The sequence below is a fragment of the Psittacula echo genome, assembly GCF_963264785.1.
Source record: "Psittacula echo genome assembly, chromosome: 4".
NCBI lineage: Eukaryota > Metazoa > Chordata > Aves > Psittaciformes > Psittacidae > Psittacula > Psittacula echo.
This window is the reverse complement of record NC_137738.1, coordinates 28,482,792-28,510,217: the sequence shown is the minus strand read 5'-3', so window position 1 is coordinate 28,510,217 and position 27,426 is coordinate 28,482,792. Positions and strand designations below refer to the sequence as shown.

Below are 27,426 nucleotides of genomic sequence, written 5' to 3'. Positions count from 1 at the left end.
GAAGAAAAGAACCTGTAGCTTGCATGCATGCTTTGGTGAATTTGAGTATTTAGAGGATTTTATTTGTTCCTGTATACACTACGTTTGAAAGCCCTGATGTGCCTTTTCTTCCATTCTAATGAAATGTTTTATGTTAGAAGAAAAAAGAAGTTACAGGATGTGTTAAATCTGCTGTAAATTGTATATTTCCTTATAAACACAAAAGTTTCTGCAATGCAGAGCTGAACTGTTACAGCTTATTACAATGGTTTCAATTTTATTAGTACTTTAAGGTGCTTAAAAATATTTCTAACGAAATGCATATAAAATAAAGTGCTTGCTAAACAGGAAACAAGACCAAAAAAATCTGAAAAAGATACGGTGTGGCTGCCACAGGGAAAATGTCAGGTACTTGCTTCTTGTAGAAAATAGAACATTACTTAACTAGTTGAAAATCCAGATAATTTTCCTTAGGAAAAAAAAAAAAATCAGCAGTAAACCGTTCAGGAGCTGGTGGATTTCTTTGTTTCTTGAGGATGGTAAAGATTCGTGCACAGACATCAGCAAAGGGCAGCTTTCTGAGCTGTTCCCTGCCAATTGCTGACAAAGGCAGTCCTAATGAATCATTCTGAATTGTGATCATGTGCTACCAGCCCACAGTGAGCTGCCAAAGAGGAAGTGCAGCTTGTTTTCTTTCATTTTCTTGATTCCTATGCTGTAGGAAGATGAAAGGAGAAGGAGGAGGAGGCAACAGCGGCAGCCAAACTTAATAAATAATTCTGACGATTCCTGATATCAAATGGAGGCCCCTGAGTGGGACCCACTGAAAAATGACACCCTTCCGCCGACCCTGACGCCAGCTGTCCCTCCGTATGTGAAGCTGGGCCTGACCATTGTATATACTGTTTTTTATTCACTGCTTTTTGTGTTCATCTACATCCAGCTCTGGCTGGTCCTTCACTACAGGCACAAGAGGTTCAGTTACCAGACTGTCTTTCTGTTTCTGTGCTTGTTTTGGGCCTCTCTCAGGACTGTGCTCTTTTCATTTTACTTCAAAGACTTTGTGACAGCAAATTCCCTCAGCCCCTTCATCTTCTGGCTTCTTTATTGCTTCCCAGTCTGCCTCCAGTTTTTCACCCTGACCCTGATGAATCTTTACTTCACTCAGGTAAGTAACAGATATTTGGTTGATTAAATCTTGCAGAGTGATAAAGCATTATTTTGTAAGAATCATACGAAAAATGTAAAATGTAATTTACAAATGTACCTTGGTAATGCAGAAAGAAAATTTCAGGGTTTCAGTTGGGAATTTTAACTTTTGATATATATGCAGGAGATCAGTGTTACAATGAAACTGGAACCTGAAGTTATCATTTCAGAAATGGCAAATAAAATATATATATACTGTCTATTTAATGGGTGTCATTTAATTTAAAGGTTGAGGAAAGAATGCACAAGGGAGCTTGAAAACTGGACACCTAAAATGCTGTTCTATTATTACTATTTTATTACTGTTGTTGTTATTAGACTTCATAAACCTCCTGGTTTAGCATTCCTGATCTCTCTCAATCAGAATTATAATATCTAATTTTGCTGTAATATCTAATTTTGCTGAAATTGTTTTTGACAAGTTGGCTTATATGTTTCTGAGTGAGATTTCTGTTCTGTGCATCACATTCAAAACTGTTGATTGAGCCTTGCTGCAGACCCAAATTCCTATCATCATCTGTATTACAAATAGCAGTGACTCTGGACCCCAGTAAGTGCTAAGTGCTGTACAACGAGACACCCTCTTTTTCAAGGACACTGTGATGTAAAGGTAAATTAGCTGTATAGTGAGTTAAAGGAAATTGTATCTCCATTTCAGAAGCAGGTCTCGAGAGCGTACCTGTGCTACAGGCAGCTAAGCCAGATGAGTTAGGCTGCACAGCACTCCAGGTTGCTGCAGTTAGACTTGCTTGGAAGTGTTTAGGGTGAACATGGGTATCTTGGCACTGTGCTCAGGACGGGATATTGGCATGCTGAGGCAAAGAAAGTCTGCTGGGCTCACCTAAGATCACACAGGGAGCTTGCAGGATGGCAGGGAGTGGATTCCCTATCTCCTCAATCCCACTAAGGTGCCTGGAGCAAGAAGCCAAGCCTGCACTCAGATGACCCTTGTCAAAGTCCCTTTTCCCAGTGCAGGGGTAGTTGGCCAGGAGAGCACCCCCAACAGTGCTTAGAATGCTTTGGGTGTTGCTGTGTGCCCCATTTGGAACCAGCTCAGTTCTGGGTCTGGGTACTTCTGTAGTACCTAGAGTATTTAACAGTGCTCTGTAGTGATTACAGGCATGTCAATCCTGAGCAGCCTGGCTGGAGAGATCAGGCCATTTGTGAGAGCTGCCATCTCAGAGCTGAAAAAGCAGCAATGGTAAGCATGGCAGCTTTAAGAAGATCACTTGAATTGTGGAGGGTATTAAATACTTACAACCACATACACAGTTTGTGCTTAGGTTTACTTTTCTGGATTCAGTGTCTGAAACACCTGCTAACTCAACCTGCTTTGCTCCCTGGAACTTGAGATATATTAAGGGGTTACAGGAACCTTTCATCTACATGCTGCTCAAATTCAGCTCAGGTATGCGGTGACATATGCTTTATCCCATAGCTATTGTGAGAATTATTTGATAATGGTGCAGCTCCACAGGGGCAAATGTCCATCATCGCACAGCCCATCCACATCACTGGGACTAAGTCATAGCCCTAGGTCAAATTCTTCCCTCTGACACACATGTAGGCCTGCCATGGAAGTCTGGAGGCAGAACGCAGCATCCTGGCTCTTCACCAGGAGAAGCTGAGCCTGGTGTGAGCACAGAGAGGCACAGCAGCCTGCACTCTGTGCATTAGAGTGCCAGCACTCAGGGGCTCGCTGTTGGCAGTAACTGATTCCTTTCACATAAGGAAGATCTAGAAAGAGAGCATGCAGAATGCACACATATGCCCTTTTAAATTATTTTTGGCATTGCTGTCTGATCTCATTCAGGAAGTACAAGTCAGTGGTGGGAAACAGAAAAAAAAATGCTAAGGCTATTGATTCCACCTTTGAGACAATTTCTGCTTTGTCATCATGAGTCCTCACGATCTTCCTCTGAGCCCCTCTGTAAAAGAGTGTAATAGTTACCTGTCTTGAAGAGCTGTTGTGAGGCTTTTGAAATGATATTTGCAAGAGACTTTCAGAGTTTGTGATGTGCGTCATCATCTTTAGAGATTGTGGGCCACTGTAGACAGGCGTGTTATTAGAATTGCTGTTTGCTTTAGAGCTGGTTGCTCCCAGTGAAATCTCATCTCAAATATCTCCCCAGCCAAAACAAAGCCTTAAGAAATACAAGCACAGCCATTGTACAATATATAACGTAAGACACAGAATAAGTGCTCATATTTTTAATTCACTGTTATTAATTCTTTACTTCTAACCATGAAAAGGTGGTTTGGCTTGAAATTCAGCATCTTCTTGAGACTGTATATTTAATGTGCATCTAGCTTTCCACAGCAGGCAAGCAAGAACTAGCGCAAAAGGGGTGGGGATAGAGAATTTTGTTTTCAGTAATGGCTTATAACTTCACGGACCTGTTCAGAAGCAACTTTTATCGTTGTTTCTCTTGAAGGCAGGCAGGAAGGGTCTGCAGCTGTGTCTCACTGCATGAAAACCATGCTACTTAACTGGTTCTTAGCCAGAGGGAAAGAAGGGATCTATGTATAGTACAGGGACAGAGGACTGGAAGAGACTTTATGGATCTCTGGAATTTGCAGGTGTTCATCATTTGCTGTACAGCACCCACCATTTCTAAATGTGGCAGTGCTAGGAAAACTTCTAGACATAGATGTGAGAAATAAAAATGATTCAAACTATATTGCAAATCCTCCTGGCCAAACGAGAAACCTCATTTGGCAAGTGCCTGAGGGCATTTTTCAAAATAATAAGCACCTTCGAACTTGACAGAAAGTTAGCCACAACTATTCCCATTTTAATAGGTATCCCAAAGCAACGGGGGCACAAATTTCAACTGTGTTTTATGTGTAGCATGACAAATAAGCCACAGTGACGTCAGCACAGCAGGGGTTGTTCCTAGACTTGAGCATCAGCAGATACAGCAGAAGGAGCCATAGTATATTGGGGCTGGTTTCTAAAGCAGGGGACCCATGGATGAAAGGGGAGTTGCAATCAAAATAGTTTTGACTCAGAACGAGGGATCTTTGGGTCAAGAGCCAAATTCAGGGTCCTTTGCTGTGGTCTTGTTGCCCTACTTAGGGCAGAATAAAAAGGGTGCTGCAGATAAGGCATATGTAATATTAGCTCATCTCAGAAATCCCATACAGAAGAAAATATGTGATTTCTAGTGAGAGCACTATATTTATTAGAATTTATTAGTCCTTTGTGGGTATTCAGTCTCTTGTATAGGAAAAAAAAAAAGAAATAATGTGACCTACCCTCTCAGGATAAGCCTCTGTCTGCTTAGAAATCATTGAACTAAATCTCAAGTGAAGATCAGATCCAGTGGCACTTTTGTAAAATAATAGAAAAACACTGGCAAATAACTGCATTGTACCAAGCCAGAGCAGCTCCCTGATCTTAATCCATCAGATAGGGAGCTGAAGTGTGTGTTTCCACCTACAGAGACCAAAAAGCCCATAGATATTTTTGGCTCACACCTGCAGCTCCCACAGGTTTATTCTGCTGCTTGATAAAGCAAAGACTGCAAATCAGCAAATAAGGTAATTTCCACTTTCAGTGACTCCAGGCAGTGAGGATGCCAGGACTCCGGCATTCTTTTCCTGATGTCCTTCTTAGCCAAATCTTCCCTGCCCTTGACAAGTGGAGACTGAGCTGAATCCTCAGGCTTTACAGTCAGTACAGTGCACAAAAGTGTGAAGAGGCTCTATGAAATCAAATGAGAAGTTGCCTTTTTTGTTGTGTGTTGAGGGGAGGGCAGAGAAGGGCTTGCTTCATTTCATCCTGTTTGCTCAGACTTTACATTTCTCAGGGGAACAGGATACAAATGGAGCAGGAGGGGAGTTTGGATGCAAGGTTACAGACTCAAGAAACAAGGTCAGGGCCAAAGACCGTGAGCCACAGAGAATGCTGGAAGTCCCAGGCTTCCCCCATGGCCAGGCATAGCAAATCATTTGGTGGTTGGTAGGTTTATCTTCAGGTTGGGAACTTCTCCAGGAACTCAGGAACATGGTGCTGAGCTAAAGAACTCTTAGGCTGTATGGGTGGAAAAGGGCTGGTAGGCAGATTTACTTCCTCCTCCTTAACTAGTTTCCCTTTTCTCCAGATTGAGAAGCTTACCCTGCCTCCTAGGCAGGGCTGATAAAATCAGGGACTTTCAAATGAAGAGAAATTGCACAGAGAAAGACAGTGTAGAGGGGAGCTGCCATGCTGGAGGTGCCTGGCAGGGTGGGGAAAAACCAGCACAAGGCTTTTGGGGAGATTACGTGTATCTCAGTGGAACTGGGGTACGTGTTAGCTCTGGGAGGAAAATTAAGAGAACTTCTCATCCTCTAATTACTGGGCATAGCATTTCAAAAATAATACCACCAGTGAGAGGACAGACCAGGCTTTTTATTTAGGAGAAATATTTATTTTTTAGTAGGAATGAATATACCATATATTATAAAGCCTATTATTAATTTAAAGCATATTTTAGTTGTACATAGAACTACACAGGAGTCTAACTATGGATGGTAAAGCATCAGCAAATATGTTGAGTATCAGACATTCCCCTGAGTATTGGATTTACAGGAGACAAATTGCAGCTGCAGGCTGACAGCATCTGACATGAAGAATGACATTATTTGACTTAGAAAATAATTTTATAGGAAAGCTACACATGCAAGTTTACTGTGGCTGGCTGCCCATGATGGTCCCTGTCCTTTCAGAGCTTTTGTTACCAACTGACACAAAGCTGAGAAAGGTAGTGAGTCACCTTGCCCATGTCTGTAAGCCTTACAATCCATGTAGAGTTTAGACAATAGAGGGAAAGCCCGCATGTTTTGGGGAATTTGATCCAAATGAAAGAATGAACAAAGGAGAAAGAGAGAAAGGGGAAGGTGGGCCTGGGACAAGAAGATACACAGCAAGGTTTGCAAGAAAGGTGTATGTGCTAATGGTGAGCGGCTATGGGCCTGCATGAAGTTGTGGCATGTTTTCAGGGTGCAAAGAGAAGTTTGCATGTAGTATGACAGAGGAAGAGAGAGGTCATGGTGAAAGGAACTGGGAAGGAAAAGTACATGCTATGTTCCTTATGGAGCTTTTGAAATGAGAACTGGTAAATAAAGCTGAACTTCATTCCTGTGCAAAGGGCCAGCTTGAGACGTATGTAAGCACTTAACATACCTGAGGCTTTTTGGTAAGCTAAGCTGTGGCTGCTGTAAAAGTGAATTGATCAGCTAGCACAAGAGGTACAGTGAGGTTTGTGCCAGCCATCATGTCAGTTTAGCTAAATCAGAGCTGAAACTCTGAAAATCAAGTTTCAGCTGAAACCGAAAATTACTCCAGCGAGATTCCCTTTCTCTTTTGCTCTGGGAATATGTGACTTGGCTTTGACACCTGTTTCATTGATACTTGTAGGGCCAGAGTGGCTCTTGATCTAACTTTTATAACGTACCTGGAACCTCCTTAAGCTACAGCAGCCTGGCCCTGTCTGCCTACTGTGCTGCCCAGCAATTCTGCAGAGCTGTCTGCAGCTGAGCTGCTGATGGGCTCCCATGCCATCCACACTGCTCCTCTGCCAGGGCCTGGTAAAATGCCTTTAAGGTCAACTGTTTACATCAGTTCCTGCAACAGAAATTTTCCCTGGCTCTATGAAGGGTTTCTTGGAGTCTTTTTGCACTGTTACAGTTTTGTATGCCAGACGTATACCTCAGGGAAGTGGAGGAGGGAGTGTGAGAATCTAATTTGAGGTTTTCGGTCCTTCAGCAAAAACAAGGAGTCAAAACAGGATATTTCTCCTTTAAAGCACAAGCAAAAGGGGAATACCTTTAAGAAGAAAAAGTAACCCTGTAGGCATTAGAAAATTAGCAAGGACTTTCACTGGGTTTTCTGTGTTGTTCAACTTGGGGCTCTCTGAAAGCTCTTTTTTTAAAAGTCTGCCTTCTGCTTGCTGTTTAGTCTATTCTTAGGAATAGCCTGGTTTGCTCTGGCTTGCTGAAAGACTTGCTTAGATGACTCAGATATTGACTGGAAGCTTTCTCAACACCATTGCAGGGAGGGGCCATTGAACAACCAGACTCTTGAGCTGTTATAAGCAAAAGGCTGCACCCACACATATAAGGTATATTGAGATCAGCTTCTGACATCCTTACTCCCACTGAACAGCTGTTTATTCTGTGTCAGTCACGTTGCTTCCAGCAAGGCTACTCCTGAAATAAGGCCCCATCAGTTTTTAAGAAAAGGTGGCAGAACTTGGCTGCCTGTGTTTCTGTCTAGCAATGATTTAGTAAGAGTGTCCATGCTTTAAACTGTAGCTTTCATTCCATATAGCATCCACTGTCTGTATCATGTTCATTTTCTTTCTTAACAGTTATTTTGCTCTGATAAAGTTCAGAAGCATTTATCATCTGGGACACCAGTCCATCACATGTAGAATCACAGTAACAGCTGTTCTAGTGACCTTGCATCTGGGGATCCTGAGGGATCTGCAGCTGGAACGTCATGTTTGGTTTTAGCTGTTATGCACAGAGCTTTTGTCTTGGTAGGGCATCTTGGACTCGTTTATGTGATGGTTCTGCTCTACGACATTATAGGGACGAGCGAATCATTTTGCGGAAAGCACAGGAGATTGTATTCAAGGTCTTGTGAATTTCTAGGTTTTGTGGACCAGCACAACACGTTGCCCACTGCAAACTGCTTGTCTTGTGCAGTTGTGTGCACAGGCTCTACACTCTGCAATTCCTGAAAGCTGTCAAAATTAACGGTACAGTATGTGTGAGTGCTACTCAGAACAAGTGGAGATTGTGGAATGGCCCTAGAGACAAGTTTTACTTGTTTAGTTTCACTGAGGTCAGGAAGCTGTTCCTCCTGCTTACTCACAGTCTCTTCAAGAATAAGCAGGGTAGGCAATAAGTCTTGTACAGAAAAGTGTACGGGAAGAATTTTGAGCCCCATCTTTTCTCTAAAACATGACAGCCCTTCTTTATGCACCACAGAAATGGAGAATATTCACAAGCCTCTTATACCTCTCTTTTCAGTAGCAAGTGAGTGAAACATAAAACTCCTTCCTGAACTCCTGTGAGAATTCATGATCCAGGAATTTGGAGAATGAATCACAGAAATCTTCTGTAAGGGCTGCGGCCAGAGATGTTAACTATTTGAAAACAGTATCAAGCAGGATATTTTTAGAGACTTTTTTCCCCAACCTTTCAATGTTATTCTCAGGTAATTTTTTCCAGGCCAGCTGAAAAGCTTGGTGCTTTCTGCTGGTTCAGCTGGTCCTGAGCAGGCTGGTACATCATAAAAATTATTTCCATGTCAAAGCAGCTGTTTATGGTGAATAGGAGTTAAATGACAAGTTGTTCCAGGAGCACTGGAACAAGAGGAGCCTGATTTTTCTCCAGGTCTATGTCTCATGCTTGAGTCTGAGCTGTTTCCATCACTGGGGCGTTTCTTACGATACATTGCTATCCAGACTCTCACATACTGGGTGATGTGTAGGATCATTATGCAGGGTTCTCCTCACGGAAGTCATGTATCAGATGTATTCATAGGGTTTCTCACTTCTTTTGTGACTCAAAAAACCCTTAACTTTTAGAAGGGTGTTTAAGGCTCATTTGTTGGTACTTCAAGTGTTTTTCCATCAGTTCTCTGACTGGAGTATTTTAAGATCAGTGGGGGGACAGATAAACAGGTTGACAGGCAGGCACATGCCTACACATACATAGTGATCATGTAAGTCCTGTTTCCTTGGGAAAGCGTGATAATCAGAGGAAATATTATGCAAACTATACTAAAGAGCATGCAAAACCAAGTTAAATGGATAAGGCAGAATAACTTGAGGAGAGAACAATTAGGAAAGAACCCAGAATAAGTCGTGGGGTTTTTTTTTGCAATATGAGCAATCAGTGTGCTTCAGTTCTGGTTTAAATGAACATTTGTAAACTAACTGTGTTTGGAAACCATGTTAGCTTATGAAAAAGCAGTGATGCTTTCCTGTCATTTTTTTTTTAGTAACTAAGATATAAAATATGCTTATATTTTTTGTATAATTTCTGGTGGTGGTTAAACACCTGTGACTGATATTACCTAGCTGTATTGCAGAAAACATCCAGGTTTTGTCTTTTCTCTTACAGCAAGGTAATTACTGAGCCTGAGCTCTCTCTCTGTAAAAATACATATTGTTCAGTGAAAAGACAGAAAGCAGAAACCAGATAATAACTCAGACTAAAATAATGGGTTTGGTTCTTTATGGCATCTTTTTTGGCTATGTAACATGGGTGCAAACATACATAGAATCATAGAACAGTTGGGGTTGGAAAGGACCTTAATATCATCAAGTTCCAACCCCCCTTGCCATGGGAAGGGACACCTCACACTAAACCATGCCACCCAAGGCTCTGTCCAGCGCAGCCTTGAACACGGCCAAGGACGGAGCATTCTCAACTTCCTTGGGCAACCCATTCCAGTGCCTCACCATCCTCACAGTAAAGAACTTCCTCCTTATATCCAATCTAAACTTCCCCTGTTTAAGTTTTAACCCATTACCCCTTGTCCTATCACTACAGTCCCTAGTGAAGAGTCCCTCCTGAGCATCCTTATAGCCCCCCTTCAGATACTGGAAGGCTGCTATGAGGTCTCCACGCAGCCTTCTCTTCTTCAGGCTGAACAGCCCCAACTTTCTCAGCCTATCTTCATATGGGAGGTGCTCCAGTTCCCTGATCATCCTCGTGGCCCTCCTCTGGACTTGTTCCAACAGTTCCATGTCCTTTTTATGTTGAGGACACCAGAACTGCACACAATACTCCAAGTGAGGTCTCACGAGAGCAGAGTAGAGGGGCAGGATCACCTCCTTCGACCTGCTGGTCACGCTCCTTTTGATGCAGCCCAGGATACGGTTGGCTTTCTGGGCTGCGAGCGCACACTGAAGCCGGCTCATGTTCATTTTCTCATCGACCAACACCCCCAAGTCCTTCTCTGCAGGGCTGCTCTGAATCTCTTCTCTGCCCAACCTGTAGCTGTGCCTGGGATTGCTCCGACCCAGGTGTAGGACCTTGCACTTGGCATGGTTAAACTTCATAAGGCTGGCATCAGCCCATCTCACAAGTGTGTCAAGGTCCCTCTGGATGGCATCCCTTCCCTCCGGCGTATCAACCGAACCACACAGCTTGGTGTCATCGGCAAACTTGCTGAGGGCGCACTCAATCCCACTGTCCATGTCACTGACAAAGATGTTGAACAAGACCAGTCTCAACACCGATCCCTGAGGGACACCACTTGTTACTGGTCTCCAGCTGGACATCGAGCCATTGACCGCAACTCTTTGTGTGCAGCCATCCAGCCAGTTCTTTATCCACCCAGTGGTCCATCTATCAAATTGATGTCTCTCCAATTTAGAGACAAGGATGTCTTGTGGGACAGTGTTGAACACTTATATATCCAACTGCATGTCAGGATACTGTGATGGGCTCTTCATGGGAACGGGGCATCTGACGCAATATGCTGGTGTAAGCTCATCTACATGAGACACATATACTGTTAGGTCATATAAGAGCTTAATAATTACTTGCCTCTATGATTATACTGGCATTGGTTGTCTAATGAACCCTGGTATCTAGGATCTTAGTCCCAAGTCAGAGTAAGTAAAAATAATGGAGTAGACAATTTGTGTACAAGCACATCATGATCGCCTGCTGAGTGATTTTAATACTTTGCTTAGAGCTTGCCTGCCATGGATAAGCAATAAATGCAAATCTCATGTAATGAAACCTATCATTGCCTTTCTTGTGACCTGTGAGACAGGATTCCTGCAGATCACAGCGTCTTTCCTTACTTATATATATCCTGTGTTTGATGCAATATTTTTCTGGTTTGCAGGTGATTTTCAAAGCTAAGTCAAAATATTCCCCAGAGCTACTGAAATACAGGTAAGAACCATGCAAACATTTAATGTGCTAGAGAAGAGTAGGCATGCTTTTTGAGAAACACTATCTTTTATAATTTGTGGCACTCATATCTCAGCTATTCATATTTATGTACCAGTGTTTTATGATGATGGTTCTGAGGCCAGCTTCTTCCTATGGCATTTAGAAGTTTGTGTCATTTCTCAACACAAGCACAATTTTTAGATATTCACTTATTTCAAAGGTAAATGTTTCAAATGCAAGCAGAAGACACAGACCCTGGTGATTAGTTTACAGGTTCTTAACATAAGTATTGCTAGGTGAATTCTGATCCAGTGCTTTGGTAAAGGTAGCAGAGTGATGTATTTATTTTGATAAGAATGAGTGGGACTGGGTATGTGTTAATCTGTGAGGTCAGTGGTAATAAAAGACTCAAAAGCTTTGAGAAATTGTCAGGAACTACTTGACAGATCCCCATAGGGCAGTAATGTCCAGAAAGCTCAGGAGGAGCTCAGTGCATTGATGTTTATTGTGGCAATGCCTAAAAGCCTCAGTTGGGCAATGTTGTTTAGATGGGGGGAAGAGAGAGAGGTTGTCTCCATTCTAAAGAGAGAATTTACAATCTGAATTCAGGATAGGAAAACAGAGTAATTTGAAACTGAAATCTGACTTGTTACTTGCTTACTGTTAGGAGAACATAGTACTATATCAACGAGTCAAATATTAACATTGTCCTTGCCCTGGAAAGTTTGTTATCCAGGTGGGTTTTGATACAGCTGGAGAGGTGATCCTCTGGAGCAGATGCTTCAGAAACCATGTTCAGTAGAAAAGCAGAACGGTGAGAGTAGGCTTGGGGTGGGCTGTGCTTGGTGAGAGTGTGGGACACACAGGGGGTGATGGCTGACTGAAGGATGTGGGTTCCATGCTGAACCGCAGCTGACGCAGAAATTATCAGGATGGGAACAGAGAGGCTGCATCTATTTTGGTGGCCTCAGGAATGCTTTCAAGTTAGTGGGTCTATGTGTGTACCTTGGCCACATCCCAAACCACAAGGGGCAAGAGATGGATGCTCTCTGGTAAACACCATGGTGTACGAATACATTCACCCCACTCTTTGCACTCTGCTTTCTGTGGGAAGGAAATCCATGAGTATGGCTGCCAGACAAACACAGCATATACCAGCCAGGTCCCCAGCCAGCCCCCAGTGCAAGAGTGCCTGCCCCTGGTGGTACACATAGGCAACAGGAACAAAGAGGATGGCTTTGCACAAGGCCTGGACTGCAGGTCAGGGTGGTATAGGGCAGGTCTGTGAACATGTTCCTGGCTGGCTTTAGAGATGAGAAATAGAAGCTTCAAATCCCATCTGTTACTGATGTTTGTGGCAAGGCTTTATTCCTGAAAAATGCTTGAAAATGTCTTCATTCCAGCAAAGGGAGTTGTGATATTTAGTCAATGCCTATAAAGTGACTACATTAGCACCCTGCATGAAGTTCTTGGAGCATTTCCGTTCCCAGATACTTAAGTACTGTGACTGGAATTACTCATGCATAGATTACTCTCCCCACAACACCTCCATGTCCACCCTTACTCTTGCCTACTGCATTTCTAGCACAGATCACTCTTGTATCTGGTCTAGCCTTTTCTTTCTTAGTCTGGTGGTAAAGGACTTCAGTAATAGTTTGTTTTAATGTCTAGATCTCTTAGCATGAAGGAGTTTAGCCTGTGTGAAAGAGCCATATAAATAAAGCTGACCTCGTTTCCTATCTTACACAGGGCCAGTGAAGTGGTGTAATACATGCACATCCACAGCTGAGGTCCTGAATCTTAATTATAACAGGCTAGTGAATGATCACAGGCTCACAGAGTTGTTTGGGTTGGAAAGGACCTTTAGAGATCACCCAGACCAACCCCCCATCCCAGGGGCAGGGACATCTTTCATGTTGCTCAAATCCTGATGGAGAATAGAAAGATGGACGGCATACAGACAGGGGCTGGAGTCTGCAGTTACTGAATCTGATCTTTCTTCATAGCTGAATATTCACTTTTGGGTTTTTTCCCCATTTCGTTTAAAAAGTGTCAGACCTTATTGCCTGGTATTGGCATTTCTGCAATAGATAATGGCAACATAACAGGGCAACAGAGGGGTAGGACTGCTGTATGTATTGGCAGAAATCAGAGTAATTTCAGATAGAGCAAAACCGGATAAAATCCTATCCAGAATGTTATCTGATCCAGAATGTTAAGTAAACTCTGCTCAGCACAGCCTCCATGATGCTAGTCACTGTGGCAAAAGACCTCAAGGTGAAGCCTGTGCCAGTCCAACTTTATGTTTAAACAGCCCTTCTGCACATTTCCCTGAGCTTGGGGACTTCTCACAGTCGCTGGGTCTGGATGAGGTTTGCTGTTCTGTGTGTGTGTGCCTCATTACACACAAGTCTCAGACCCTGTATGGGTTTGAGGAAACCACATATAAAAGGCAGTAGCTTCGAACAGATTTTCCTCTTAAACAAGGCAATGCTCACTGCATTGATCTGAAGTTTGATTCTGAGCTCAAGTTAAAATGTAAGGGTGCATCCAGCCCAACACAGAAAGAATAAAACACCCTGGCATGTGCCTTCCCTGGCCAAACTGGATTACACACAGCTCCTTTTAAGAGACTAGCCCTGAAGTGGGGTTTAGGCACAATGACCTTTTGAACAGTCACTGGTGCAATCTGAAAGCAGCTTTCCTGCCCTGCTTTTCTATTTTCTAAAAAAATCCCATATGCTTATTCATGCCTTGTAGGTGCTCTTGTAGCTGAGATTCTGCTTTTAAGTTAGGAATACTTTCTGCAGCTGCAGAGACGCTAAAACTGCCCTGAGACACAGCCTGCATCTCTATCAGTGCTTATTCAGAAGTTCAGCAACAACACTCCTATTGTCAAAACAGGCAGCCATTTCCCCAGCCACATCATGTTAATAATGCGGATGGAAGATCATTATGTGAAGAGCTGCACCACTGACTGGCCATGACAGCTCACTCTGGCACGTACAGAGTGTGTGAGCATGAAAGCGTGACAATGCTTTTTTTTTCTGCTAAACTCCATGAGGGAGCCTGGCCTGCTGGTTAGGGAAGCCTCTAAGCCTTGCTGGTGGCAAGCCAGCATCAAGGACAGGCAGGCTGCACTGATGCAGAAGGTTCTTCTGACTAAGATGAGCAAAAAAAGAGCATGTACTTCTTGTCCAGCGAGTAGGCACAGTGTGTGAGAGCATACGTTTCCTTGTAAGCCTGAACACCACAAGAATGTTTTACCTGCAGTATAATAGTGGAGCAGAGATGACACTATAAACAGACTTTGGGAGGGGAAGAAATGGAAGACACATGACCACCACTTTTGGGATATTAATAAAAGCTGTAAAGGTACAACCACTGCAACTGGGAGCTGCATTCTCCAGAGGAAGCTGTGTGAGAGGAGCTTCAGGACTGCAGTGCTTCCAGCATTACACTGTGAGGTTTAAAGGAACTATCTGTAGCTGCTAATCCTAAAAACAGAGCCCTGCACTGGAAGGTTGAAAGTGAGCACAATTGTCTGCCTGAGAGGGAATTTGCATGACTCTCAAGGAAAAGACAGCATCCTCATTCACTGCCAGATATAGCTGGAAAGGGCACTGATTCACAAGCAGGGACTTTTGGGCTTACAGTTCTCCCTGTTCGTTACATATTTAAAAGGTCTCAAAGATACACCACTTCCTTTTTTGCTCTCTGGAAAGAAACCAGCTGTGCTTCAGCTTTATGGCTTCGTTGATGCTATCCCAAAAGGATACGAATGTGTGAAAGAAAAAAGCCACAATTAGGTAAAGTATTCTTACACAATCAGAACTGGATTTCTCAGAGACAGTCTGGGTGTTTGTTGTCAGCCAAATTCAAAGTTTCCAGCAGGCACAAAAGCTGTGACCAAAACCTCTTGTTCAGTGTCTGCAAATTATGACTCTTATTAGTAATTGCGATGACAATGAAGTAAGCAAACACCTGAACTGGAGACATGCCCCTTTTTTTTAGTGGAAAGCTTCACAGCTGTGTGTAGGAGTAGAGAGGAATTAGAAGCAGCTTTCCTTGAGTATGTGGTATGCTTATATTGCAGGTATCAGGGCTGAGTAGGTGAGAAAAAACAGATGGAGAAAACCAGTCCAGCTCCTGGGTGTCTGTCGCATTTCTGTTCCAGCTCTGCTCCTGTGGTTGTGCAAATACACCTTCTGCCTGGCATAGATGACAACATGCCAGCCCAGAATCAATATGCATGTTTAACTTTCTTGATGTTTCTGTCAAAAAGTTGCCTATCACCAGGTTATTTAGGAAAAGGAATGAAGATGCTGGGGAACCATTAACTCAGACATTTTCCCTACTGCTAGACACTTCCTTAATTTAATATGAAATCTCATGGCAAACATCAGCAGTCAGTGATGATTCTCACAGCAGTGTTGGTGTAGCAAACCCAGGGTCAAGCCCAGACCATTCCAGGCAACTAACCTTTTGCAAGGTTTCTCCTGCCAGTGAGCAGTAGTTAGAGAGTCTTTGCTCTAAGAAAGTACATGTGTATTTTAAGTAGTTTTTAAGAATGGTGCTGTTGTATTTCTGCTGTAAACAGTCTTAGATGTTTTGCTGCTTGATACTAGTTTTTTTACTTAATGCTTGTTGTGTAACTGTAAAAACAGGTTTGACATGAGCTAAGTTAACCTCTGCAGCAGTTCGGAGCACTCTGATTTGGATATATGCTGATGGTCACTCTGCCAGCTGTGGCAGCCCAACAGGCGCAACTTCTATCTCATTACATACACTTGCTGAACAATGTTGCTAAAACTGTTTTCTCCTCGCTCTCCCAGGTTGCCCCTCTACCTGGCTTCTCTTTTCATAAGTCTCCTCTTCCTCTTGGTGAATTTAACATGTGCAGTATTGGTGAGGACACAGAATTCAGAGAGAAAAATCATTGTCTCTGTCCGGGTGGCAATTAATGACACGTTGTTTGTGCTGTGTGCTGTTTCACTCTCCATCTGCCTGTATAAGATTTCCAAGATGTCTTTAGCCAACATTTACTTGGAGTCCAAGGTAAGGTACATTTTCAGTTCTTTTCAAGTACCTTCTCAGAGACAAGGGCAGTGCAATACAAAGCCATGCAGTTCTTTAGATACCCTGAGAGCTGGAGGCCTTAAACTTCACAGCTTGCACTTGGCTCACAATGTAGGTCAATATATGAATTAAATACTAAGTGGCAGTAAGGGTGCTTTTGGCCAACACCAGTGGCCCCCAGATACGTATTTTTTAGGCAGCCTTTACAGATCTTACTGGCTGGAGTTTTTCACAACTGCTTTCAAGTGGATACTGCTTTCTTCAGGTCCCTATCTGAAGACCACTCCATTTCAGTACTGCCACATAGAAATGGTCTATACTTTGGGATCCTTCAGCTTGTCAAATTATTGACTGATTAAGTTAATTGTTTAAGGTAACAGCATGCTGAAGATAAACCAGACAGAAGAATCTCCCTGTATACATTTGCATAATGTCCTATAGATAAGGAGAATGTGTTTTAAAAGACTGAATATAGTATAATTTAGTGAAGTGGGGAGAAGGGGAAAAAAAAAAATCTCCTATTACGCTACAAAATGTTCTTTAAAGAAATATTGTTAGGTTTACAGCTTTGCACACATTCAGTGGTCAAGGTGCTGGGTGGCATCACATAAGCATGCAGTGTTTATTATGAAATCAGTGAAGATGGTTTATGTTTATAAATAATGAAACAGGGTTTTCAAAGAGCCTTGCATTTGCAGTAGATATTTGAATCTTACATTATTAGTTTAATCAATAGCACATTACTATTACCACAACAAACCCTTAAAAAACCTAAGTTTCAGCTGCTATTTAGAAAATCATATAATAACATTCCTCTCTCCATTTATTTAATCAGATGAACAGAGTACTTTTCCTGTTTAATAAATCTGGCCATACTGCACAACAACTGAAAGTTCAGGGCTGAATAGAAGATTTAAAAACAGCTTAGTTTGTTGATTTTTTTTCTTTCAAGCCTCTCATTTGCTGACCAAAGGGCATGCATGGGCAATGGATTATTTTTACTAGTAAGAAAAGTTTTTCTGCTTCTGCAAATCACAGAAGTGTAAATCTCTGTAAGAAAGCAGTGTTAACCTGAGGGAGGCTTTGGGAGATTGCTTTGCTCAGCTTCCTCCTCCTGCAGGAAACCTGATCTTCTTTACTTCAAGTTATTTCACAAAACCCAAACAAAGTCTGACATTGTTGCAGACAGAAACGGTCAGAATGCTCAGCTGATGAAAGTTTGAATGTGGAAATGAGAATTAAAGAGTGCTTTGCTCCTTCCTGCTGACCTGAAATGGTCATTCTAAAACATCCCCTACTGGGGATTTCCAGTAGGATTTGACTGCTCATACCTTAGCGACACAGATGGCTGGAGCTGGCAGTGAAAAAAACACATCCTGGTTTACTCTGCTGCTGTTGGCGCTAAAAAAACTAGCTAAAGAAGAAGAATCCATCCTCTGCAGTGATATAATAGAAGCAGCATTGGAGATAATGTGTGCTCTGCAGTATATATAGATAGGCATTGATACTGGCAGCCTTTTATTTGCGTCTCCAATCTGCTGGCACGTATCTTCTGACCACATGTGGAAACCTCCATGTGGTCACCTCCATGACCTGGCATGGAGATCTGGCCTGGATCTCTGCACCACAGCTACGACAGCACCAAGGGGGTGCCCTTTGGTCCCCACTTGGGCCAGTTCTGGGCTGGCTGGAAGCATCATGCAGTGGGACATGCTACCAGCTTGGGGTGACTCCTCTTTTCTGTAGGGGCTTGTGAATGACAAAGGATTCCTCTGGCTTTATTTTTACTGCTGCACTCTCCGTTCTCCAAGCCGCTAAGTTGATTTGACTGGCAGCAAAACCAGGACGCTTCTGCCCCTGTTTTTGTATTTGTTGGGGTTGAAGTTTTTTAAATCTCTATCATATTTAACTATTAACTATTAAAGAATGACAGCTATGTTGGGAAACTTCAATAGGGAAATACCAATCCCATTCTGCTCTTCACTTCTGTGATCACCAGTCTGTGAATGCCACTGAGCTGTGATATGGTATGTGCCAGTCAGCACCTTCTCTCTGCTCCCTCACCTCCAGTTTCCATGACAGCGTCACTGGCTTGCTAATACCAAAGGAGAACAGAGAAGTGCCTAGCAAACATTTCCTCTCTGTGGCACTTCCTACTTGCTGGTCTTGCCACAGCTTTCTCCACTGCTTACTATGGATCTGGCTCCAATCCCTGTATAGCAGCAGGCTCTTGGCTCACTCTCGACATGGCTGCAGGATATAGTCTGGTGAAGAGTGGTAGTTCCAGTGGGTTGTAAGCAGGAATTCAGTCAAGGAAGTTGACTGTACTGGGCATTTTGTGATGCTCCTAAGCCTGGCTGTTCCCTGAACCGATATTATTTTGCTGGGAAAACAGACAAGCTGGTTTTCTGCAGGCTTTTCTAACTACTGAGCTCCTTCTTACTGACACCAGGAAATGCAGGCTGAGGAACTGGGCTGGCAGAGCTGCAGGGTCCTCTGTCCACTTTCTCTCAGGGATTAGGAACTGTTGTGGTTTCACACTTTGTAGCCTCATTCTTCTACTTGTGTGCAAGCTCCCACTCACAGGCTGCCCTGCCATGGTCACTCTACACATAAGCCGTGCTTCCACTTTGTCTCCTCTGTGTTGACATTAGGCAAGGCAGGACGTTCTGTTCCTCCCTGTGTTGTGTTTAACTGCTGACTTTTGCCATCTGCTTGATACTTAGGAAGTAGGTGCATAGCAAGCACTTGTAAGAAGATGCAAGGTTGCATCATGCTAACAAGCCAACATGTGATACAGGATGCTGTATAGCTAATGGAGAGCTGAGGGCTGAATTCTCTTGCTCCATCTGATACCAAGTGTATTTCTTATGTGTTTTCATTGCTGTGAAAACAGCATGTGGACAGAAAGTTGTAGGAATTAATCACACCCCATCTTGGTAAGGGCTGGAACTGCTGCCGTTGCCTGGAAACTACTGTACTGATAAAATATGGGAAAACACGTAGTGTAGGATGTGCTGATCAAAGAAGGAAAAGCCAGTTGAATTAGACAGACAGTTGCCTGACAACCCCTGAAGTCCATGCAAAGCAATGTTCTTCTCAACTTACGAAGAATAACCTGTGCTTAAATCTCTTCCAGGGCTCATCTGTCTGTCAGGTGACAAGTATAGGAGTGACTGTTATACTACTTTATACCTCACGAGCCTGTTACAACTTGTTCATCTTATCGTTCTCTCAAACCAAGAAAGTCAATTCTTTTGATTATGATTGGTACAACGTGTCAGATCAGGCAAGTATGAAAATATTTGATACTGAAAAAACTCATTCTGTAAGTGATGAATTTCCTAAATGCTATCAAAAGAGGAATTAATATATTAAACCCTTTTTTTTTCTTTTATTCAATGCACTAAGATTGTTTTGCTCCAGAAATACAAATTTCAGGTAATTTCAGCTTAAGGAGGGAAAAAATCCCCACCTTCAGTGCTAAAAGAAATAGGTACCCATTAGACAAATAATAAAAACTGAAAAAAACCCCAATCTTTTATCTAGCTTGACTTTATGGTTAAAAAATGGTGCCTTTCATTAAACCAGACAGTTATTTTGTCCATTAGAAAGACTGTTCTGTACTTGGAGAAGCAGAAAACCAGCAGCTGATTCCTCTGAAATGCTCAGTTCTGAAGTCAGCATCAAATCTCCCATTGGCATCCAGGGCTGTGGAGTTACTTTAATTCTGTCATTAGTGTGACAACTTCTGTAGTCTGAGGATAAGACTCAGATTCTTCCCAACCTTTAGTTGCAAATGGCAATTCAGCTTGCAAGCTAACAGTGATAAAAGCACCGAAGGATATAGCAGGGGATTCTTCATTGAATTTTATGAAACTTGAGCATCCAGCTCTGCTCTCTGCTTGGAAGCACGTGGTTAGATCCCAGTAGTTTTCCAGCTCTGTCAAAGCTAGGCAGAATGGCAGGCCTGGATCTGGACCATGAGTATATTTTTTTTGGCCTCAATTTCTGAGGCACTTGATGTCTCCCCACCCTCTCAGCAAGCCCCTGCATTCCAAAAGCAGTGTTCCCAGCCTCACAGGGGCATTGTGTTACCAGGATGGCCAAGCAAACCTGGAGCCATTAACAGTTCTCTGTTGAGCAGTAGATAAAACTGTAGATGAGAAGCAATGTAAGTGGTAGGGTAGGATTGCTCAGAGGACTTTCATTATGAGTTAGTTGAGGAGGGGGGCCAGGAATCAATCCTGCTGTGGTGCAGAGAAGGGGAGTGCAGCAAGGTGTTCTCAGGCCATGTCACTAGAACGCACAGGTTTAGGCAGAAGGGCACTAGATTGGGAATTATCTCTTTAATCGAACATTTGCCTTCTTGTTGCTGGGGCTTGGAGTGTTGCTGCTGCTCCTACTGAGCCCCTGCAGGAGCCACTTCTTGTGCTGACTCCTATAGTTTGGAATAACAGCGGCTGGAACTTTATGGTCAGAATATTTGGTCACATTTCCCCATGGAAGCAGAGGTTGTTCGTAGGGAGCTCACTGGAATGCTTTAGGCCTTAGGTCACTGCTACTGATTTTTGAACATCTGGTCTGACTTGTTGCCTGGATTTTGGGGTAAATTATTTGAGCCATATGTAAAGGGCCTGAAACTAAGGAGCAGGTATTCAATCTGGTACCAATCAATCAAAAGTCACTTTTAAAAGTATAGCCTAATGTTTGTACTGTGGTACTGCCTCAGGTCATTGTCAGAAACATTACCCTTTTCCCTTCTGTACACAACACAGGAAAGGACAGGATTTTCCCTCTGCAACTATGGTGAATGATGGAGGGGAAACCTAGAGAGAAGTTCAAAGCTAATGCCAGAGTAACAACGTGGTTATTCAAGCTAACAGTGTGCACCAATTTGAAGGGATACAAACCTTCATTTTTAAAAGCAAGATTGCCAGCAACGCCCTTGAAGACCTGGGCATGGATTATTTCTTTTTGTATTATTCCCAGCTGGAAAAGCCTGGAAAACTAAGTTCTCATTACCTGGATTTGATAGCTTGATCAAATGGTTGCTTGCTAGGCTCTTAGACTGGTAAGACCCTTGCAGTAAACTTTGAATTTCTTCAAGCAAAGATAGCAGGAGGAGGAGGAGGGACGAGGGAAGGTAGAAGGAAAGGGATGTACCCAATGAGACAGTGTATTGATTTTTTTAGTATGCCTTTAATCATTAGCCAGGTTAATCTGGCTTTACTGAATGGTATTTCTGGCCATGTTGTCCAGCAGTTCAGCCACTTAAATACAAATCTTTATAAGAAGACATGTTGCTCCTGCACCTTTAAATAAGCTGCCGTCTTTGTTTTTTTAAACACTTTTCTCTCCGACTTTTCAACAGGCAGATCTGAAATGTCAGTTGGGAGATGCAGGTTACATAGTGTTCGGAGTGATCCTTTTCATCTGGGAGCTCTTGCCTACTTCCTTGGTTGTGTATTTCTTCCGTGTCCGAAACCCTACAAAAGATCTGGTAAGTGGAATTTGTTAGTGTATTTGTTAGTATGGTGTCCAGGCAGGTCTGGAGGCTCAGCTGCTGAAGGAGCTTCTGCTTCTGTACATTTTTGACTTCTCTTTTTCAATGCGTCCTTGGCAGAATAAAAGCAACTCAAATGTCCCGCTTCCTTATACTAACTCCCCGTGAAAGAAACTCATTGTATCTACCCAGAAGGAAGACAAGGTGGTTGGTTCTCAGGCAGTTTACCTTAAAAATCAGAAGCCGTCTTAAACGTAGGGACATCTTCCCCTTGAGTTAATACAGTACTTTACTGGAGTCAGTAGAAAAGGAGTTTGTTACCCAAACTTGGGATCTTTCACCACATAGCAGTGAAAATGGATGTGTGCTGACTGCTCAAAAGCATGTATGAAATAAAAGATTGAATTCTTTCAGCCCTGCATCTGTTTCCATGTTAAAGACCAATGCAGTAATAAACGCTTGCTGACATATTTGTCTGCTATTTCAGCTGAGCAGAGATTAAGGTGTGAGTTGGAAGGATAATTCCCTGTAAGTATCCTTAATATTTAGGTAGTTAATAGATGGACAAGCATGTTTTTATAGCTGTAGGCAATGTCTCCAGGTTAGCATAGGATATGTTGGTTGAGAGACATATGGGGAATATCAGCCCTGCACCAGGATTACCAAGGTAGTATCTCTGTTTCCGTAGGCCAAACCAAAGATAGTATTCCCCAAGAAGTATGTGAATGGTAAATTCACAAGTAAGAGAAGCAATTAAGACAATAACCTTTTAGAGAAGGTGATGTTTTTATTTTCACATGCAGATTTCAGAGACAGTAATAAAGTCAGGCTGATGTAATACCTGACAGCACAGTTAAAGGAACCCCATGGGCCCCAGTGTCCATCACAGAAAAACATCTCAGCCCCACTCCTGCTGAGGAGTTAGCCAGGACAACTGCAAAAGAAGAAATGTTTTGAAGGACAGTCCAGTGTTGCTGCTCTTCTAAAAAGCGACCCCAGAGAGATGTCATTTTATTTAACGTCAGTTTAGTAAGGCTGGATCTGGTGGCCAAGTTTGAATAGTGTGGGAGAGATTCCCAAGAGGACGAAAATAAGGGATGTGGCCTAATCTCTCCTTTCCAAAAGCTGCTCACATAAAGACTTGGAATCTTCTCAGATGAGAGCTGACAGAGTCAAACAGGCCATATTCTCTCACAAATCAGAGAGCACTGCAGTAACAGCTGTAACATTATATGTTTGCATTGTGATTTGCAGAAAGCCTTAAATCTCCAACTTCATAATGGTACAGTTCAGAAGAGCCAATCAGTGATATCACTTCTTTTATGGGTACCTTTTTTAGGGTATGATGTTATCTGTCATAGTGGGTAGGTCAGAGATGGAGTTTTTTCTACACAGTAAAAATATCTATGTTAAACAGCAGCATGGTAAGAGGAACAACAACTGGGAACAACAGTGTTAGAAAGAAGCAAAAAATGGACTCCAGGAAGGCAAAAGTGAACTTCAGTGCAAGTGTGCCACAAGAGGAAGCCAAGGCTCACAGGACCCTTGGTTCAGTAGGCTGCTCCAGCAGGCTGTTACTGCAGTTAAATATCAGATTGGCCCAGTGGCTGAAAACACTTGACCAGAAAACATGGGGTTAGAATTTAAACAAACTTTTTTTAGTTAAAAATCCTAACAGCTCCCATTTAATGAAAACCTAAATGTTCTTTAGTAAGGAACAATCCCAAGAAATAGTTGTTCTTTGGTGCTAAGTTTCCCTCTTCAGAAACAGAAAGTTTGCATAGAGGCATCCTGTGTTCAGCCTGGAAGGAGCTCTCTGCCTGCTCTGGTGCTGACACAGGGTCACTGCAGCGTGCAGTCCTTTGCCTTGCCACACTTTCAGCCAGCCAAAGTTTGGAGTTGGGGAGACAGCAGAGGTGCACCTATTTTTATTTCATCTTTGTCAGTTCTTTAACATCAGTAACATAGGGGGAGATTAAACTGCTCTCCTGCTTAAGGCCAAGGAGAAGATGTTGTCCTGGCTTATCCGCAGGTGCTGGGAACCCTGTTCCCTGGGGGTGGAAGCAGTGGATCAGTGGAAGAGGCTCAGCGGGGTCCTGTGTGTCCCTGTGCACAGTTTCCAGAATCAGACTGACCTTTTGAATCTTTTTTTTTTTTGTTTGTTTGTTTGTTTGTTTGTTTTCGGTTTTGATTCACAGGGAAATAAAAGCAAAATGCTTTGTAAATGAAGGAGTTAAATGTATATCCCATTCCCTGTTTTATCAAAGGGCTTTTCCTTGGGATTTGACTCTCACAGCACCGTAGGGTAGATACTGAAATTGCTCAGAGAGGTCCTAAGGGACTTTCCATCTGTGGCTTCATGAGGCAGGTGCCAAGGTTCAGCATGAGCAGTTCCTGAGGCAAGGGAGGTAATGCACCAGGAAGGAGGGTTACAAATGTGGGGGGTAAACCCCAGTCTCTTTAGGCATTTCATATCCCACAGCTCCTCAGCTGCTTCCCTACTGCTCACTCCAGACTTAAAGTGCAAAGTGTCCAGGATGGATAGGAATTCAGCAGCCAAGTGAAATGGAGAGTAGAGGGTGGTTTCAGGAATAGGTTGTATCTGTTGGCCAGAAGGAGAAGGAAAAGCCATTAGTATCTGTAGACTATGACTGTGCTGGTAGAGAAAAACAGAGAATGCAACAAGCCTACAGGAAATATGAACCTGCCAGTTTTACTTTGGAATCCAGGAGGTAAGTCTGCAGTGACATCATTTAGAAGTCAGGCCCCAAGCAGTTGATCTATCTGTTGCAAATACTGACTGAGGTTTCCCTTCCCCAGGCCAACGCGGGAATTGTCCCAAGCCATGGCTTCAGTCCCAGATCTTACTTCTTTGACAACCCCCGCAGATACGACAGTGATGACGACCTAGCATGGAATATTGCACCACAGGGGGCACAGGGCAGGTGAGGTACATGAGGGAACTGCTTGCTTCCCATAACAGAAACTGGAGGAGGAAGAATGCTTACACAATGCAGAAGACTAATGTAAACAGTATAGTTCCAATTGTGGCATAAATTCCAGGGGGTGAGGGGAAGCAAAGGGAGAAGCTGAAGCGGAAAGCACTGAGTGACTGCAGGGAGCCAAGGGCTCCACAAAGAATGCAAGGAACAAGAATGAAAACATACTTTAAGAACTGTAACGGTATTGCTACCTTTTGAAAAACTCAGGTCAGACCTTTGGGCCGCAGGCTTCACCCTCTATTTCTTCCAAAAGTGGCCTAAGAAGTGCCATTCACCATTTTAAGTGTGTGAGCAAGGCAACCTAGAAAAAATGCTGTTTCCTTGCTCAGGGTGAGAGTGGGCAAAAGCTTGACAGCACAGGCAGCAGCTTGTGACGGTGGTGAGAAGCCTCTCAACTTCGGTTGCCCTGTAACATGGCTAAATGTCTTGGGGTTCATCTGAAATGAAGGGGGCATTTGCTTTCCAGCTTGCTGAAAGCTTATTTGAAGCCACCTAACTGCCAAAATCCCACACAACCCAGAACTGGGGTAAAAAGTCAATTTTCTCTGTGTAGCTATGAGCTTTAGGTAAGGATTCCCTTCCAGGAAGGAGCAGTTCCCAGCAAGCATGGTAGCACCCAGTTCGGAGAAGGAAATCACTGCCAGGACACTCTCCTGCCCAAAATGGAGATTCAGTCACATTACTCATTCACTGTTCCTGTATCTACACTATGGTAGTAGTAGATTAATCTGTCATCTTAAAATGAAAGCTAACCATAGCTAAGATAGCCGGATGTAGTTCTTGTCACTCATTTAGCTAAGATTGTGTAGTCACTGCCTCTGAGCCTAAACTATGGTTCAGTACAGTTGGATATTCACTATTTGCAGTTACTGATCATCCTACCCCCTATTTCTGCACTTCAGTGTGAGAACTACCTCCACGTGGTTGCATGTTCCCCACATTGCCTAACAGGGTATCTACAGAACCAACCTACCAGTCACTAACTCTCCTGTTTCCTTTTTCAGTTTCTCTCCAGACTACTATGACTGGGGCCATCAGAACAACAGCTTCATGGCTTACATCGGATCCCTCCAACACGATCCAGCCCTGGACACAGACCGGCCAAGCCCTATATAACTTCAACCAACTACAGCGTCCCAGGACATTCCAATATTAAAACAAGTGTTCTGCAAAACAAAGCTTAGCAATTTTTCTTCACCTTTTGTTTTTTAGAAGTGTTCCTAAGCACAGATAAATGAAGAACTTGTCTTTGCCACAAGCTTTCCATAGCTAAAGGAAAAGTATAAGCTAATGATTTAAACTTTGAAGACTGTTCTAATTAATACCTTGTTCTAAGCCACGGTATTTTTGGCTGTGAATAGAGTTGTTAGAGCACATAATTTAATCATTTTATGCTCATTTTAAAAGAGCAGATTTCATGAAGTGAAATGGCATAATTATTTTCTAAGTATTTTTATTTTTACACTGTATATTAGGTTAGAAATATATGATTATGGTAAATATAATGTAAGCAGCTGAATTGGTTGTTCATGACAACATGTTCATGTTGTCGCATGACAGCAGCAATTCTTACATACACATGAAAGCCTGTACAGGAAAAGTATCAACCTGATTAAAGACTGTCTTTTCAACTTATTGCTACATTCTCAGAGCACAATTTACTCTTTGGATCATCGCTGCTTACTCCATGTGGCCAGCTGGTTGGAGGCTAAAGGTTATCTACACTCTAGCTACCATCCCAAAACACACGACATTTGTTTAAGACAATTGTTATCTTCTCAGCAGCTGTAGGGCCAGTCTCAGAGCAGAGGGATGGGCATCTGCTCTGCTGGGACATTGCGAACAGCAAAGCAGGCTGAAAATTCGTATGTTTGAAAAGTTAGTTATGTGATCATCTCCGTCAATCAGCTCTGGGGATATTATGTTGAAGAGTAAGCCAAATACCTAGTCAGAATACATGTAACAGTACTTAGTTATGTATTAAAGACCTAGGAAGCACAGTCTGGGAATAGGGCAAGTGCCAGGAATACATAAAGCAGAAAAACCTCAGGTGGACCTAGAGGATAAATTCTGCATAACTAGCAAAAGGTCAGCCAAGCCCTGCTTCAGCCTTGTATGTTCAGGGATAAGTGTGGTGGTTTGAGGTGAAAATGGTAGATAAATATCATGCTAGTGTGTGACATTTGCACACAGATTTAGTGCATAACATTATTTTTAGGCTTGCTAAGGTGAGTAGGAACCCCTACTCCAGGTCTTTTTACTGTGCCCAGTGCTGACCGGTACCCTCTACTGTGAAGTACTCCACACCAGCAGCATCAACTCCTCCTTTCCCATGTGAAACAAAGGAGAAAATCTAATTTCCCTAGGAGAAAATCTAATTTCTTTTAGTAATCTTTACTTCTATAAACATGTAGTTAATTTTGAGGTGAACTACAGCATCCCCAAATGGTGGAACAGGCTTGATGTTTTCCTTATATTCAACTTCAGAAAGTTAGTAGAAGTAGAGAATTCTGGTACACATTTCACAGAGGATACAGAGGAAAAAAAAAGAGATGGGGACTACATCTGATCAGATCTGTTTGGAAGCTGAAAGCACAGTAGGGTCATGTTAACATGACAAGTCTTCCATAGAGTCTTTAATTTGTGTGGTAAAACCAAAGTACAAGCCTCTGGCAGAAACAGAGCACATCCTGCAAGCCCTCCAAAGCTCCAGTTAGTTTCTTCACTTCCTACCAAATGTTC

The 27,426-nt window shown here is 42.8% G+C and overlaps 1 protein-coding gene across 1 annotated transcript; it reads left to right on the top strand.

Annotated features, from left to right (window-relative positions):
* The first annotated feature begins 763 nt into the window (after positions 1-763).
* Positions 764-25,821, top strand: GPR137B (G protein-coupled receptor 137B). Its single transcript, XM_080615353.1, has 7 exons — positions 764-1,147; positions 11,048-11,097; positions 15,933-16,155; positions 19,316-19,469; positions 21,555-21,679; positions 24,503-24,627; positions 25,689-25,821. Exons 1-7 carry the CDS (start codon positions 779-781, stop codon positions 25,798-25,800), a joined length of 1,158 nt encoding a protein of 385 aa, XP_080471479.1. The 5' UTR covers positions 764-778; the 3' UTR covers positions 25,801-25,821.
* The last annotated feature ends 1,605 nt before the right edge of the window (positions 25,822-27,426 follow it).

What these genes read in the sequence shown, in the direction of transcription:
- GPR137B (XM_080615353.1), top strand. Translation starts at nt 779, where the DNA reads ATGGAGGCCCCTGAGTGGGACCCACTGAAAAATGACACCCTTCCGCCG. An exon ending in CAACGTGTCAGATCAGGCAA is followed by an intron (nt 19,470 to 21,554) that starts GTATGAAAATAT and finishes TTCAACAGGCAG; the next exon opens with ATCTGAAATGTCAGTTGGGA. An exon ending in GAAACCCTACAAAAGATCTG is followed by an intron (nt 21,680 to 24,502) that starts GTAAGTGGAATT and finishes TCCCTTCCCCAG; the next exon opens with GCCAACGCGGGAATTGTCCC.